Here is a 14,607-nt window from a genome sequence, read left to right as displayed (position 1 = left end):
ATCAATCGTTCTATCAGAATCAGTCATTTAATTATGTAAGTATATATATAAAACTTCGAAGGCTTTTTATTGGGCGTAGAATGTACGCATAATTGGCACTTACTAAAGAGATTCGAGTGCTTACATAGTTAAAAAGATAATTTATATCTGCTGTGTAAAAAAATTTCTATGAGGATTATATTAAAAGGCACGACTTATTGAAATCTTTTCAAACAACATGCTATAGATCATTAAAATTTGTCCCGGATAAAATCTCTTCTATTGAAACGAATAATGCTATCATTGCAGACTAATTTATGGATTAATCGTCAGTGAGAAATATATCCAAAATTCTTTGATCGAGAAAGCATGTATATCTTATATATGTATGATATATATATATATATATATATATATATATATATATATATATATATATAATATTTTTCTCAGTATATATTTTAAAGCACTTTTTAAAATAATTGCTTATATATGTAGCAACCACGTTATTGTTTTACATATCTGTGAACCATATACATGTGATATATTTAACGGAGTATATATATATATATATATATATATAATGTTTCTTAAAGGATATTAGCTTTATATTTAACTGCAGCAAAAATTTTTTGTTATCATTTAGATAGACAGTCTTAGAGATTTAGTGATGGATTTTCATAAATTTGCATATTTGTTGCAAGGTAAGGATTATAAATATTGCGCGCGATCGAATATATATATATATATATATATATATATATATATATATATATATATATATATATATAGTATATCAACCTTATTTCTAGGTTTTACTTTCTTCTTAATAATCTAATTTAGTTATTCATTGCTAAAATAAAACAGACACATAATGTTAAAACTCAAAAATAACTAAATGTTGTTAATATAATATTTTTAACGCAGATGTAAACGAATTAATGCATAAAAACGTAAAACATAAAATGTAAAAGATTATTTGAACTGTTTCGGCCTTGCAATACATTCTCTTCTTTTTGGTATAAAAAGATTAAAACAAAGAGTAAAGTATTTTTACTTATGTTAATTTATCTTTCAATTAATTAGTATAAGTTATATTAAAATATATATAATTAATATAATTAATATATTTTATTATAAAATATGATATTGATAAGAATATGGTAATTTAAGAAATTCTGCATCAATATACTCGCGATAATATTTATCACCGACAAAGCTAAAACAATATGCTTGATAAATTATTGATAATTTGTTATTGTTAAAATATGATTGATGAAAATATATCTATTCTTGCAAATCTAAAAGAATATTGCATCAATACATTGTCTCGATGATATGCACCACCGACAAGGCTGAAACAATTATTGGCAATTATTATGGTAGAAGAGAAAAAAAAATAAAAACAAGCATCAGGTATCTGCAAAAATATGGCTTTTAATTCAACAAAATTGTATCAAAACGGGAGAAACGCGAGTAAAGGATGAACTGTATTCAAAGAAGAGAGCTGCAACATAATTATACATAGTAAGAAAAAAAAAGAAAAAAAATAAAAACGAATCAATTCCCTACAATCCGCGCCAGAATCGTAGACCATGTACTTCTCCATTTCGTCAACCGTTAAACAGTCCATATGAGCGAATTATTTGTGACGGCCGCTCGCTTCGGCTAATACTACAAAAATTCAGTCGATTGCGTGTTAGTAATCGCAACACACGTTTACTACCGCAATCGAATATAGAGATACATTGTAATCTAACGTAAAATTAACAATGTTTAACGTCATTGACAAGTATCGTAATGGAAAAACGATTAGCGAGTTATATAATATACATTTGAAAAGTCTCCCGTTACATCACATTAATCTCGAATATATATCACGCGCGCAAAGTAATAATGACAAATAATTACTGGATAATTACTTTCGCCACTTTAGAATAATTCTTCTAGCATTATCGTAACAGTTCGTATTGAATAAGCATAATACTTTAACATGATAAACGCATGATGACGATACTATTATAGATTTCCTGAGAATTCTACGTGTTTTATTGAGCCCAGCTCAAATTACCATAACGGAGCTCTATCGTCTCGCGTAAAAAATTATTGTCACTGCGAAAGCCAGAATTCGACTCTCACAACTTTAACAAAAAATGTGTATACGCTACGTATATGTGTATACACGTGTGTATATATGCATATTCTTAATGCATATGGCTATAATCTAGCACTTACTGTACTCGGCATGATAGTATTATTTCGCGGTAAAAAAAATCGATAAGAGAACCTGTCTCTCTAAGTGAACATACTAAATAAAAGTACATTGTTTGCGCTCGAACGTAGTAAAAACGTTCGCAATAGGAACTTTTTTTTACAAACACGATTTTTCAATATTTATCTTGTCCTTTCGCACGCACGGTAACGATAATAAACCAATCGTTGCGCGTCCGCAAGCTCAATCAGCGGTGTGAATCGGCGCGTGTCCCCGTATCATTGGACTAGTCCTAGCTGTCCGTGGCTCCGCGATAAAAACTAAGTCTGCACCCTGTTACCCCAATGTTCTAGATCAGGCGGCGCAACGTCGGTTAACCGAAAAAGTCAAAAAGGAACAAAAAGGAGAGGAAGACGACGAACGCAAAACGAAATGTAAAGCAAATGTACTGAACTGTGTCCGCGTGTGTACAACATTTTGTCGCTTCCTTCAAATCATCGTCGTATTTGATATACGAGGGCGTACGTTAGTTGTTCATTCCAAAATTTGGATTCAACCCTATCACTTGATTAGTCTTTGAGTTCCTCGTCAAGGGTGTATGATGTGACATCGAGTCCACAGAATGTTGCCACTGCCAGCAGCTGCGGCAAAAGTACCGGAAACATGCCTAAACATAAATGCAAGCAGAATAAATAAATATATACTATAAATATATACTACACATATGTACATGAAAGGATTTAAATGATAAGAAAATAATTAACATAATTGTAAATTGTTTTCACATACCACATCGCGACAGAAATAATGTCCTTGTTGTACAACGCATCCGGAGCATATCGATTCTTCGATGTACGGGTCCACTTGTACCTGTGAGAAAAATGCAAATATAAAAATATATAATCTTTTTACACATATTTTTATATATAAGCTAAATATAGTCTCTTTATTATATGCAATTTTAAAATTAGACGTACCTTTTTCGTAAATTTGTCAGTCTTAATTTCTATGAATGAAGCAGTGATCGCTTTAAAGTACGATTGTTTCGTACTAAATGTAACACGACCGGAGCCTATCGGATATTTATGCTTGTCCGTATCGATACCTATGATAATGAACTTTATTAGTTTTTAACGTAGGATTATTTATAAAATTTAAAGTAATTGCGTGTATAATGTACAAAATACACACAAAGTGTATATAAAATTAAAAAAAAAAATTTAATTGAAATAAATAATAAATACACACCCGCATAAATGACTCCATGAAAAAGATCATCCATAACTTTTGCTAATCCTGCGGCCGTTAGCATTCCGTGCAGCGCACCAACGAATACCGTTTTATGCGCATCGAGTCTTTGCGATGAAGATTTGACATAGTTGCTATTCTCGAGTATCCATGGAATCACTTGTACCTAAAATGGAATATAGTGACAAGAATTTAATTTAACAATATATCTTTGAAAAGAATATATATGTATAACATAATTAACGTACATCTTTTGGCTTTGAACGCTTGGATATAATTTTATAATACCATCTTCTTCCATTGGTAATATCATGGGTGCAACAGGACAACATTGCTCTGACCTAAAAGATATATAAATATATTATTTATACAATCTTTGTATTATACGAGATCAATAATCGAATGTTAATAATTGCGTACCTGTTTCTCCGATTCGAATATAATATACGCATATCCTTTCGGCTGAGCGGACGGTGCCTTCGTCGGCCACTCGACGCGAACCGGTCCGAATTGTTTGAACGTCGAAATTAGAATGGCTTCCGTAACATCCCATGGTACACCTCCCAGAAATACTTTAGGCGAATAAGCGACTGGTTCCTCAGTACTTTGTGGCAAAAAGCCGCTCCAAGTGCACGTGGGATAACAATGTGCTGAGATATATAAATAAATTGATAAGTGTTTAAGAAATCTTCCATAAAATTCGCATCTACATCTAGGTTAATAAATTATTTTTTACTAATACAAAATTCCGCAAAAAAAAAAAAAAAATTAACGACATATTTAAAAAAATGTACAATTTCTATTCAATATATCTATGTAATTATAGATATACTTAAAAGTTTTATTAAGATATACTAAAGTTAAAAAAATTTTCTATTATGCAAACCATAAGTGCAAACTTGTATATAAATATTGTATGATTAATTTGGATAATTTGTCATATCATATATACGTTCATGTACAAATAACAAAATATATCACTACGTACCAGCAGCACTTCGGTGAGATCTCGCTACTCGATCGAGCGACACTGGTTGAACCAATCTACGCGCGGCGCTTCCAGTACAACAATTTTTTTCATGATTTAAGAGAGAATTGAGAAAATTACTACGATTTTGCCCAATTCCATGATGATGCTGGTAATAATGCGAGCTCGTTGGATTCTGTTGTAACGATGACAAATATTTTTTTACAGCCATACGCTCGAATGCCATTCTATTGTTGGGGCATGTGTTCGTCTTTGACATTATGGAGTCCAAAGTTGGTGGGAAGCAAGAATTCGACGAGGAATTCAACGATAAACAATTCTACAAACAAGAATTTCGAATTAGCGATACTTAATGAAAATGATGCAAAGATACATCTTAGGCAATAAAAAAATTTTTGCGAATGGAATACTCCTCACCATTATTATGTCGGATAAAGATCCATCTGCGCTACCGATACCACTTGTCTCTGAATCTGCCGGCGAGTTGGAACGCGAGCCGTTACATCCCAGAAAATGAGAGAATTCTAATGTTGGGCTGCCGCAATCACTAACGTCAATAAATGATCATTTGTGGAATATACGAAATATATAGGAATTCAATAATCATTCTCAACAATATTTCGCATATGTACACATAGTCATAAAATATATATATATATATATATATATATATATATATATATATATATAATTTAATTAATAAGTAATTTGTTAATTGATAGAATGGAATTAATATATGCACACAATTATATGTGACTTAAAATTAATAAATATCAAAATTTAAATATCAATGAAAAAAAATTATTGCTTCTTCTATTTGAAATAAATTCGATCAATTATCTTCTATTACATGCATTTTATACTTTTGAAATACACACTCTAATGTTTTATTCTAGATATTTTCATCTCCTGATTTTTTTCTTACCTGTATGGAGTAGAGCAACCTCGTATAGGACGGCCAAAGTATGACGAATCGACCGGCGATGACGAAGAGCCGGGATACTGAAACGATGGTCGGCTAGTCGGTGAAGACGGTGTGTTTGTACTATTACTGGCAGTGGACGAATAGCTGTAAAGATCCGACGTGAAACTGCCGGGTGTGCTTGGGCTACCGGGAGTGGCCACCGAATTCGGCGAGCTCGGAATATCCAGACCAGAGGAATTCGAGCAAAAGCCATGATTGCGATGGCACTGTAAGCATATACAATCAATACAGTAATTATACAAGTTACCAAAAGCCGCAAAAATCTTTATTTATCGTGCGCATACACACGTCTCTCTCGTACATCATAGAATAAATAAATCGTTCCTCAATCATTCACGTTATTGCAACATGAAATCATCGATAGCATATCTCGGTGAGTTCAAAGATCTCGATATATATATATAAACATCAAAATAATTTCAATTATTTCTAGCATCGAAAATTGAATTTGGATATGATACGGTTTCGTGGTCTAGTTAAACAACGCATCTCGAAATTTGCGAGATAGTAGAAAGAAGTATGGAATTCGCTTTGTACGTTTCAAAGTACTTGGAATACGTCCAAATTGAAACGAAGTATTATACGATATGTGAGAGGACACGGTGTCTTGAAATGGCAGCGACTTTGCGCCGACTCAATTTAAACAGAGGAAAAAGGCGTTTCCTTTAATAGAGCTGTTTGGCTCGCGTGAACCAGCGGATTCTCGGTCATTGAAACCATCTCAGCACGCCATTTTTCTATTTGGATCATTATATTTATATCTTGAGACAAATTTATTAAAAATTCTTTATAAATTTTGCTTTGCTATATTTGAAGTGTATATTCAAATATTTTATGTATATAATTAATAATCAAAGAAACACACAAGTAATAAATTAAATTTCTATTAATAAAAGATTGCAATTCAAAATTTGCCACAAAAAAGACATCGCTCGAGGAAAGTGTGATAATTCTAAGATGTATGTAAGATATATAACGCAATATGATATGAACATCGATAAAGTTAAATGTTAGAATCGGAAAACACGAGTAAGAAAATAAGATAGTTGGAGTTATTCCAATAGGATAATCATTGTTCAAGTTATTGCACCGTCGAGGAAATTCCTGCAACACAATATGCTTTATGTTACATTTATCATCTTTATTGTCATTTTATACGTAAAATTTGTAGCTCGCTCAAGTTATTACCGCAATCGCGTTTTTTTATCAAATCGTCGTCGAGTCAAATGTGTTCTTATATTATAGTGAACAATCGCAACATAGTGAGTAATAACAACACAGTATAATTTTTTCGTAAAATATTAATAAATTCTCAAAAATATTATAACAATGAAAAATATATAAAATAATAAAATAATATTTTTTAATTAAAAATAAACATACGATAAAATTCCCATTTGATTGCTGCCATTTGACTTTGTCGATATAATCAAATTGCGTTCTCTTATTTATCAATTAACATTTTTAGATTATTGTTATCTTGACGTAAAATGCGATTTCCATTTATGTATAATATTTTCCATTTTGCTAATAAAAATAAACTTTATCACGATGCGCCAATCGAATATTGACTCCTCCTGATCCACCTACTCTCTATCCAGTTGTAACGAAAGCCGCATTAAATATCTTTCTCATACAAAATTTGCTATGCATTTATTATTATTCAAAGATATCCGTCACAATGAATAAAAACTTTCTCATTCTTTTAATAAACTTTCTCTTTCCAACAGTATTATTTAAAATTTTAAGTTTTTGTTGGAATAAATCCCCATGGATATATATACGTACCTCATGTTGCTGTTGTGAAGAAGATCCCTGGGTTTGATCGTAATTGCCAAATTGATAATTACGATAACTCGGAGAGCCAACCGTCAGTTGATTTCCCATCAACGATCCACGGGGCAAACCCAATCCAAACATATCCGAGATTGCGCTGTCGCCTGGATGTTAAAAAGAAAAAAGATAAATTAATACCCTTATTCACGAGAATAAAAATTTAGCACTTTAATCGCACACTAACAGATCTAATAAAGATCCAGGAAACACTTTAATTATTTCGCAAATAAAATAAAAAATCCAGTGATATTCATAGAGATCAAAATTTTTTAGGCAATTCCCAGATTTTAAGAGGCAACTTTATCATCATCTTTCATTGTTTTAACTCGAATAATCTTTTTCACACAAGTAAATGCGCAAAAGAAAGAGCGAGAGAAAAAAATGTTTCATCTCACCGTCAATGCTGACATTCTTGTCGGATTGGAAAGAGGAAGAAGCATCCTGCGAGTAACTCGGAAGGTTCGTAGGCGACGGCGGCGTCGGTAGATCGATCAATAAATTATTGATCGACTGCAATTGATGCAATCTCTCGCGCTCCTGGTCGCGTTCCTTGCCACGCTCCCGCTCGCGGGTCTGGCTCAGTTTTCGCAGCAACAACTTGGTACGCTCCCGGTTTGGTGTCGTCGCATCCTGATGGTGCAACGGATCCTGATGATGCATCGATGATGATTCTTTATCAAATTCGACGTCCGTCCCGTCGCTCTCGTCGCTCAGTGATATATCCGTCTGCAAAATCGACATTTCAGTTATCAATCGCGGAAGTAAGTATCGAGTATACCGGATAATATTTTACGGGCGCGAAATTTTTCAAGCAATTTCTCTAACATCGAGATGTCAATCTTTTTTTTCAACTGTCCTAAAAAAAAAAAAATCTCGTCGGATACCGAATTGAATTTTAAACGATCGAAAAAAGAGATCGAAAGACATTGAACTACTTTTATTTAATTAGCAAAAGACGTTAAATATGCAAATGAAGAATTGACTTCGAGAGAAAGTGGTTTCATCACATTCTGATTTAGTATATATTAAATATGAATATATACGCACATTAACTTCATATAAAAAAAAAAAAACATTCCTATATATCTTACGCGTTGTTCAATGTAAATTTCTAATTAAAATCACATAGATTTTCAAATCCCTTCGCTGATTTTTTTCGATATTTGATCGTCTAAAACTTGCGAAAATTATTATCGACTCGATTCGTGATAAATTCGCGATATGAAATATAATATATTCATTGTTTACGGTATTTCTCACTCGATATCGCTTATTCCGCACCTCGTGGTCGTGATAACGAGAGAGGAAGCAGTTCGTTTTACTCGGAGAAATCGAATAATTGGCGCGCGAGTGAACGTGTCACGTTCTCGGTATGAACGACGGCGATCGACTGCGCGGCGCGATCGAGGAACGAAAACAGCGCGCCTCCTGAAGGACGCCACGCTGCCGGTCGTGGCGCGTTTGTGGAATTTGCAAAAAAAAGGGGGGAAAAAACATTCTTTAGGGGAATGAAGGGAGAAGAGAATATCGAGAAGCACACATTCCACAGCTTTTCCAGGAATTTTGGCTTTTGAACCGTCGAATTACTTGTACACGTGATACTCCTGTCCATTGTGTTTACTACGTCATCGGTGACGTAGTATCTCGCTCGAGTCTCCTTTTCGTCTCCTGAAATAATTTCTATTCTTTTCCCATCAAAATGATCTAGTATCTCGAGATTATCGTAATCAATCTGGTAATAACGATATATGGTATTAATAAAAGCGAAGATAATGCCTTGTTAATATTTTGAAATAAAAAAATTATATTTCTGTGAGTTGTTTTTATAAATAAAAAATTGTGGAAATAGGTCATTCAATTATAAAGGCTGAAAATAATCATAAATAATAACAATAACAACGGATAAAATTGTATCGCTTGAAAATCTATTGCAATAAACTCGGAAATACATCTTATCGGAAAGGTCGAGCGCGTTCAAGATATCATAAATCCAGAACACGTGTCCGCTATCAAGGATTTGCTCCGCAATTGACTCATCCCTCGTACAAATCGATTGACCCGGAAAGAAGAATTTTTGGCAATCGCGCACGAATGCATCGATCCTATCTACGTATCGCAAACGTATTCGAATGAAGATATCTCGAAGATATATTGATATATTCGCGCCGGGAATAAAATTCTCTCGCGCGTACGTACATATGTATCACAGCTCTAATATGTATGTCGCCGTGTTTATTTACATTCGCTCTCTCGGCGCACGACATTCCTTCGCTATATCCTATCAATATTGTCCGTGTAGAACATCGAATGAATAAAATGAGTTTTTCCATTTCAAGCAAAAAAGAATAAAGAAAATATGGCACGCAATCACCAGGATCGTCGGAGATAAAAGTGGCAATTGAAATCATGGAACCGCGATCGGTTTGGCTTCCAATATGATCCTCGAAATGTCGTGACTTTATTCAATTCCCCATCATATATATTAGTATATAAAATATGTGGCATATAATATCGTAATAAATATGATTAAAATTGTGTATATTAAACGTCTCTCCGTTTGAATTTCAATGCCTTGAACGTGAATCCGAGGCCGACATTAATGCCGGATAATCGGGGCCTTAATCTCGACGGATGATGAGACTTACCGATTGCATTAGCGTGGGCATATCCGTGGAAAGAATTCGTCGACTGTCCTGTGGCGAAGAGGATTTCCGGGGATGTATAAGCGATATGTAGATTCAGCTGAACGATACCACACGGCTCGCTCTCGCACGGTCTCCAAAGACACGAGAGCACGAGCGAGTGAGAGCCGCCGACTCGACTCGACTGTCGTCGTCCGCCACTAATAACAACGCGCGATAAGCTTCATGTATTGCGCGTCTCCCGAGAAGTTACGTGCGAATGACGATGATAAACAGCGGCGACCGGCGAGGGTGAGGGATGATGATTCCTCGGGATAAAAGGATCCGCCCGGTCGCGGTGGGAGATTTTCAACACGTCGCGCGAAACGCATTCGCCGCCCTGTCTTTTCACGATCCTTCCTTGCGAAAGAAAATCGTCTCCCGATCCTTTGCGATTTTATTGACGACGATGGTACAGCGGTGGAACGCCCAGTCTTCCGCATACCACCCCGAATGAACTAAAGATTTCTCTGCCAGAGCATTTTCTTTCTTTCTCTCCCCCTCTCCCTCTCTCTTTTCCCTCCCACGCACGCTCTATCAAAAACCGCGACGATCCGAAATCTTTGAACGTATCGTGAATATCTTTATTATATACAATATATTTTTATTATTATTATTATACTCTATCATATAAAAACGTAACATTTAAAAAAGCAAAAGAACTTAAAAAACAAGAGTTTTTCCAAAAAGCTTAAATCTTAAATAAAGATGGACATGGATCCTAAAGAAAAGAGATATTCAATTTTATTTTTCACAATGATAAATTGTTAAATCCGAAATTAACTTTTATAGAATTGTCTCCGTATCCTTTATTTCAAGCTAACACATGTTTGATACAATATCAACGAAATAAAATGTATCTTGCCGCAAGAAAAATTCACGTATAATTTTGTAAGATCAAAACTATTTTGTATCAAAACTAGAGTATATAAAAAATGTATATACATTATTTACATCATCATTTTAATACGCCGAGTATTACATAGTGCGGAAAATAAATATGCTTTAAGCGAAGCTTATTATTATTTGCTTTATGCATTGACAGATTTAATTATATTCTATATGCGCAGTAGATGAATCTAACATTTCGACCTCAGAGCTATCGCCGGTTGAATAATTAACGACGTCTCGTGTTTGCCGTTCTAATTTACCGGACGTACCATCTTCCTGAATCTTTCCGATTTTACCGGAATTTTCTCCCCAGCTATTAGGGAACAGAATCACTCTTAATTTATCGATATCTTGACTGCTTGAATTATTGCCCACATTACTGGAATTTTCCAGTCTGACTTCGCTATCTTCAGATTTGTATTTTGGTATTTCCGTAGGCGCATCTGAAAAATTTTGTTCGTAAACAATTACGATTTTATCACGAGCTTAAGAATGCGATAAAAATTGAATCAATCATTGCAATAACGATTGAATTATACTACATACCAGGATACGGTGGTGCCTCATCAATCAATTGTTCCATTACGTAACCCAACATAGTTGCGGTAAATGTGTCGTCCCTTCTGAGACCGAGCGCTCTATGAAAAGCATCCACTGCTTCCTGGATGTTACCCATTAACGCGTGAATAAAACCAATCGATGAATAAGTTGATGGGTTTAATGGATCCAAGACTAACGCCTGTTGATGATATTCTAATGCTTCAACATATTTTTTCATTTTTCTACAAGTGTGTCCTAAGTTATTCAGTAGTGCTTCCCATTTACTGGGCAAAATCACATTTCTTACGTCGCCTTGAATGCTTTTCATGGCTTCCTTAAATAATCGCTCGGCATTTTTGTAACTGTGTTTAACAAGATTAATTTTAGATAATTTACATGAATAAATTGAAAAATACACTACACTTAGTATATTAATTTTTCAAATATAAATAATGACACAATAATATTGAATATCAAAAGGACAAAAAAAATACTTACTCTAAATTATAAAAGCATATAACGCCCATTTCATGTATCACAAATGGATCATTTGGTGCTATTCCTTGAGCTTGTAGAAAAAACTTGTCAGCCAGTTTTAAATTATTGGTTAAACCACACTCTAATCCAATATACAGAAGAGGAAGATGACAACCTTTCATTAATTGTGATGCTTTAAAATATGCAGCCATTGCTTGATCATGTTCATTTTCTACTGCAAAGGAATGTCCATATGCCAACCAAGCAGGACCAAATAGTCTATCCAGTGCTGTAGCCTTCGCTAAGTATCTCCTTGCTTGGTCGCTTTTGCCTTGAATATAATGTTATTAAAAAATTTCTAATTTTTCTTTTTTATTCACAAACATTTATATAATTTCAAATTCTTAAAATTGTTTTGTTTCAATACTTTTCATATTTAGTGATATTTAATTATATTTAAAAAATAATTATTAAATAGTAATATAGTTACCTATAGTATAATAATAACATCCAACTGCAAACCATGCCAAAGCCATCTCTGGATATAAATCAACCAATCTGTGTGCCAGATAAAACAAAGCTATAAAAGAAATAGAACTCGTTAATAAATTTAAATGCTGACATGTTTTTTTATTACGACAAGATATAAACTTACCATTAGTCTTTTTCAGCTCAACTAAGCAAGCAATGTGTACTGGAAGACACGCATTGTGATATGGATCCTTTTTCAAAATTCTAAACATTAAAAGTGCCATCATTATATTTTGTGGAATATGAAAATGTTTTACAAATAAAAATTGTCTTACTTACTTCTCTGTAAGTGAGAAACATTGATAATAATCACAGTTATAATATAATCTTTCAGCCTTTGCAACTTGCATATCTAAATTATCTGCTAGTCTGTCAGTGACACAAATTCCCATCACATTACATGTAATTAATGATTGCTTTGTATTTGGTTCTTGATATTTTTTTAGTTTACTATCGTACAACAATTGTAGAAGTTCTGCTTCACCTTTCATGCATTGTTCAGCAAATGGTAAAGATTCCAAGAGTTCTCGCTCTAAATTAACAATTATTACATTAAATTATTTTAAAAAATAATATATTAAACATAGTTAATATAATACATACCTTCGGAGGCTGAAAGCATCTGATTTTGCACTAAAGCTTCAAATGCTTCATACGAATAAACATCACATTGTAGAGCTTGTTTATAGCACTCTGTTGCTACTGCTCTATTATCCATTGCTTCATAAACTCTTCCTTTTACATATAATATCGAACTCTGGACCTATACAAAAAGATTATATGCATAGTAATGTTAAATATTAATATAATAATGAATAATTATAAATAATATTATTATATGTAAATAATATTATAATGATATTATAATACAAATTATAATATTATTATTTTGCAAATATATATATATATATATATATATATATATATATATATATATGTACATAAATATATAAATCTACCTACATTTTTGGGGGCATCCTGAAAAATGTCCATACGATCTGCAAATGTAATACCTGCTTGAGTTATATTGGTGCATATTTCAGATTCGTTGATAACTTGAAGAGCATCATTATATTCCTTTGCTTCTAGTAAACACCTCACAGTCAAGTAGTGACACATTACATCAGTCTATAACAATAGAAATATCATTTAGAAATATCAATAAGTTATAAAAAGATGTTTTTTGTAAAGAAGAATCGTAACTATCACATATATTCAGATAAGAAATTAAGTTATTAAAATCACCTTCTCTAATCCATATCTCTTTATGAGATGAGCAGCACGATGGTATTGTTTCATGAGATACATACATTGCGCCAGAGTACATATATCTTTTGGATCCTCATTACTCAGTGACACTACTTTATCAGCCCAAAATAAGGCGGCACTATACAGATGCTGAAAGTAAACATGACAAGTTAGATATATGCTTAATCGAAGAAATTTGCAATTTTATTTTAACAAAGCTTACCAAATCGATGTACGATCTGACTAATTTTCTACAATTTTCCAGATCAATGCTCTTCTCCTCTAATAAGTTATGCATGCTATCGTTATCACGATGTGACATATTTAATTAATTCTAAGTTTAGATGTAAGTAAAGTTTTTTTTTTATAGAATGCTTTTAACTTGAAAAAGTTATCTAGCATATATAAGAGGACCAGGTTAGAACTCATGTACACATTTGTCAGATTATTAGATAACTAGATTTCTAATAAGAGAAAAAGCCTCACAGAAATCTTAAATTTCTCTTCAAAGAAATTTTGTTTCTTCTAATAGCACTTTCTCGCATCTCTATTTAAAATGCGTACAATATTTCTTTCAGGAAAAAGTGGCTTAAGTGTAGTTAAGAAAACAGCTGATCTACTCGATAAGTTGTACAGTGACGAACAAAAACTCTTTGGTTTTAATTGCACTCTCTTCTATTTTCTTTATTTTTTAAATAATATAAATTTCGGAGAATGAAGAGGAATAAAACAAATAAAATGCGCCAGCAAAACAAATAGGTTGATTATTATTTTGAACAGCTGATTATCTCAATTCACGCATGCGCGTTACAACTATATTTGTAATCATCAATGATCGAGGTAAAACATGAATAACGTACCAAATAATTAAATAATTCTTGATACATTTTATAATTGAAAATTGCGCAATTAATTAAATTATTTCATTATAGAATTTAATATTTATCAATTAAATTACTTCAATATAAAATTTAATCGTATATATCTATTT

General features: G+C 32.8%; 2 protein-coding genes across 6 annotated transcripts; both read right to left on the bottom strand.

The window, feature by feature from the left end:
* Positions 1-1,396: 1,396 nt before the first annotated feature.
* Positions 1,397-10,393, bottom strand: LOC126850619 (cytoplasmic polyadenylation element-binding protein 1). 5 transcript variants are annotated; one of them, XM_050593789.1, is made up of 12 exons: positions 9,894-10,393; positions 7,644-7,974; positions 7,201-7,352; positions 5,353-5,618; positions 4,845-4,974; positions 4,428-4,746; positions 3,860-4,089; positions 3,688-3,780; positions 3,440-3,605; positions 3,169-3,296; positions 2,981-3,061; positions 1,397-2,858 (listed from the first exon to the last, which is right to left on the bottom strand). In XM_050593789.1, the coding sequence occupies exons 1-12, from the start codon at positions 9,912-9,914 to the stop codon at positions 2,718-2,720; spliced, it is 2,058 nt and encodes a 685-aa protein (XP_050449746.1). In that variant the 5' UTR covers positions 9,915-10,393; the 3' UTR covers positions 1,397-2,717. The 5 variants fall into 5 exon arrangements, with proteins under 5 accessions (XP_050449746.1, XP_050449747.1, XP_050449748.1 ...); XM_050593790.1 differs by having other exon boundaries at positions 4,845-4,962; XM_050593791.1 differs by lacking the exon at positions 9,894-10,393 and adding an exon at positions 8,509-8,660.
* A 315-nt stretch (positions 10,394-10,708) lies between these two features.
* LOC126850624 (cell division cycle protein 16 homolog) lies at positions 10,709-14,388 on the bottom strand. Its single transcript, XM_050593799.1, has 10 exons — positions 13,840-14,388; positions 13,614-13,766; positions 13,332-13,496; positions 12,972-13,131; positions 12,648-12,900; positions 12,493-12,572; positions 12,328-12,417; positions 11,859-12,168; positions 11,367-11,722; positions 10,709-11,263 (listed from the first exon to the last, which is right to left on the bottom strand). Exons 1-10 carry the CDS (start codon positions 13,936-13,938, stop codon positions 10,977-10,979), a joined length of 1,953 nt encoding a protein of 650 aa, XP_050449756.1. The 5' UTR covers positions 13,939-14,388; the 3' UTR covers positions 10,709-10,976.
* Between the last annotated feature and the right edge of the window lie 219 nt (positions 14,389-14,607).

The sequence above is a fragment of the Cataglyphis hispanica genome, chromosome 6 (genome assembly GCF_021464435.1).
Source record: "Cataglyphis hispanica isolate Lineage 1 chromosome 6, ULB_Chis1_1.0, whole genome shotgun sequence".
In the NCBI taxonomy this organism is placed as follows: Eukaryota; Metazoa; Arthropoda; class Insecta; order Hymenoptera; family Formicidae; genus Cataglyphis; species Cataglyphis hispanica.
Note: the sequence above shows the minus strand (reverse complement) of the source record. Positions and strands in the feature narration are given on the sequence as shown.

Bases quoted from the DNA above. Each gene is read 5' to 3' on its own strand.
- LOC126850624 (XM_050593799.1), bottom strand. From the start codon at position 13,938: ATGTCACATCGTGATAACGATAGCATGCATAACTTATTAGAGGAGAAG. The intron at 12,573-12,647 runs GTAAGTAAGACA...TTTAATGTTTAG, and splicing joins TGTTTCTCACTTACAGAGAA to AATTTTGAAAAAGGATCCAT. The intron at 11,264-11,366 runs GTATGTAGTATA...AAAATTTTTCAG, and splicing joins TGAGGCACCACCGTATCCTG to ATGCGCCTACGGAAATACCA.
- LOC126850619 (XM_050593789.1), bottom strand. From the start codon at position 9,914: ATGCCCACGCTAATGCAATCG. The intron at 5,619-7,200 runs GTACGTATATAT...ATATGCTTACAG, and splicing joins CTTCACAACAGCAACATGAG to TGCCATCGCAATCATGGCTT. The intron at 4,090-4,427 runs GTACGTAGTGAT...TATATATCTCAG, and splicing joins ATCTCACCGAAGTGCTGCTG to CACATTGTTATCCCACGTGC.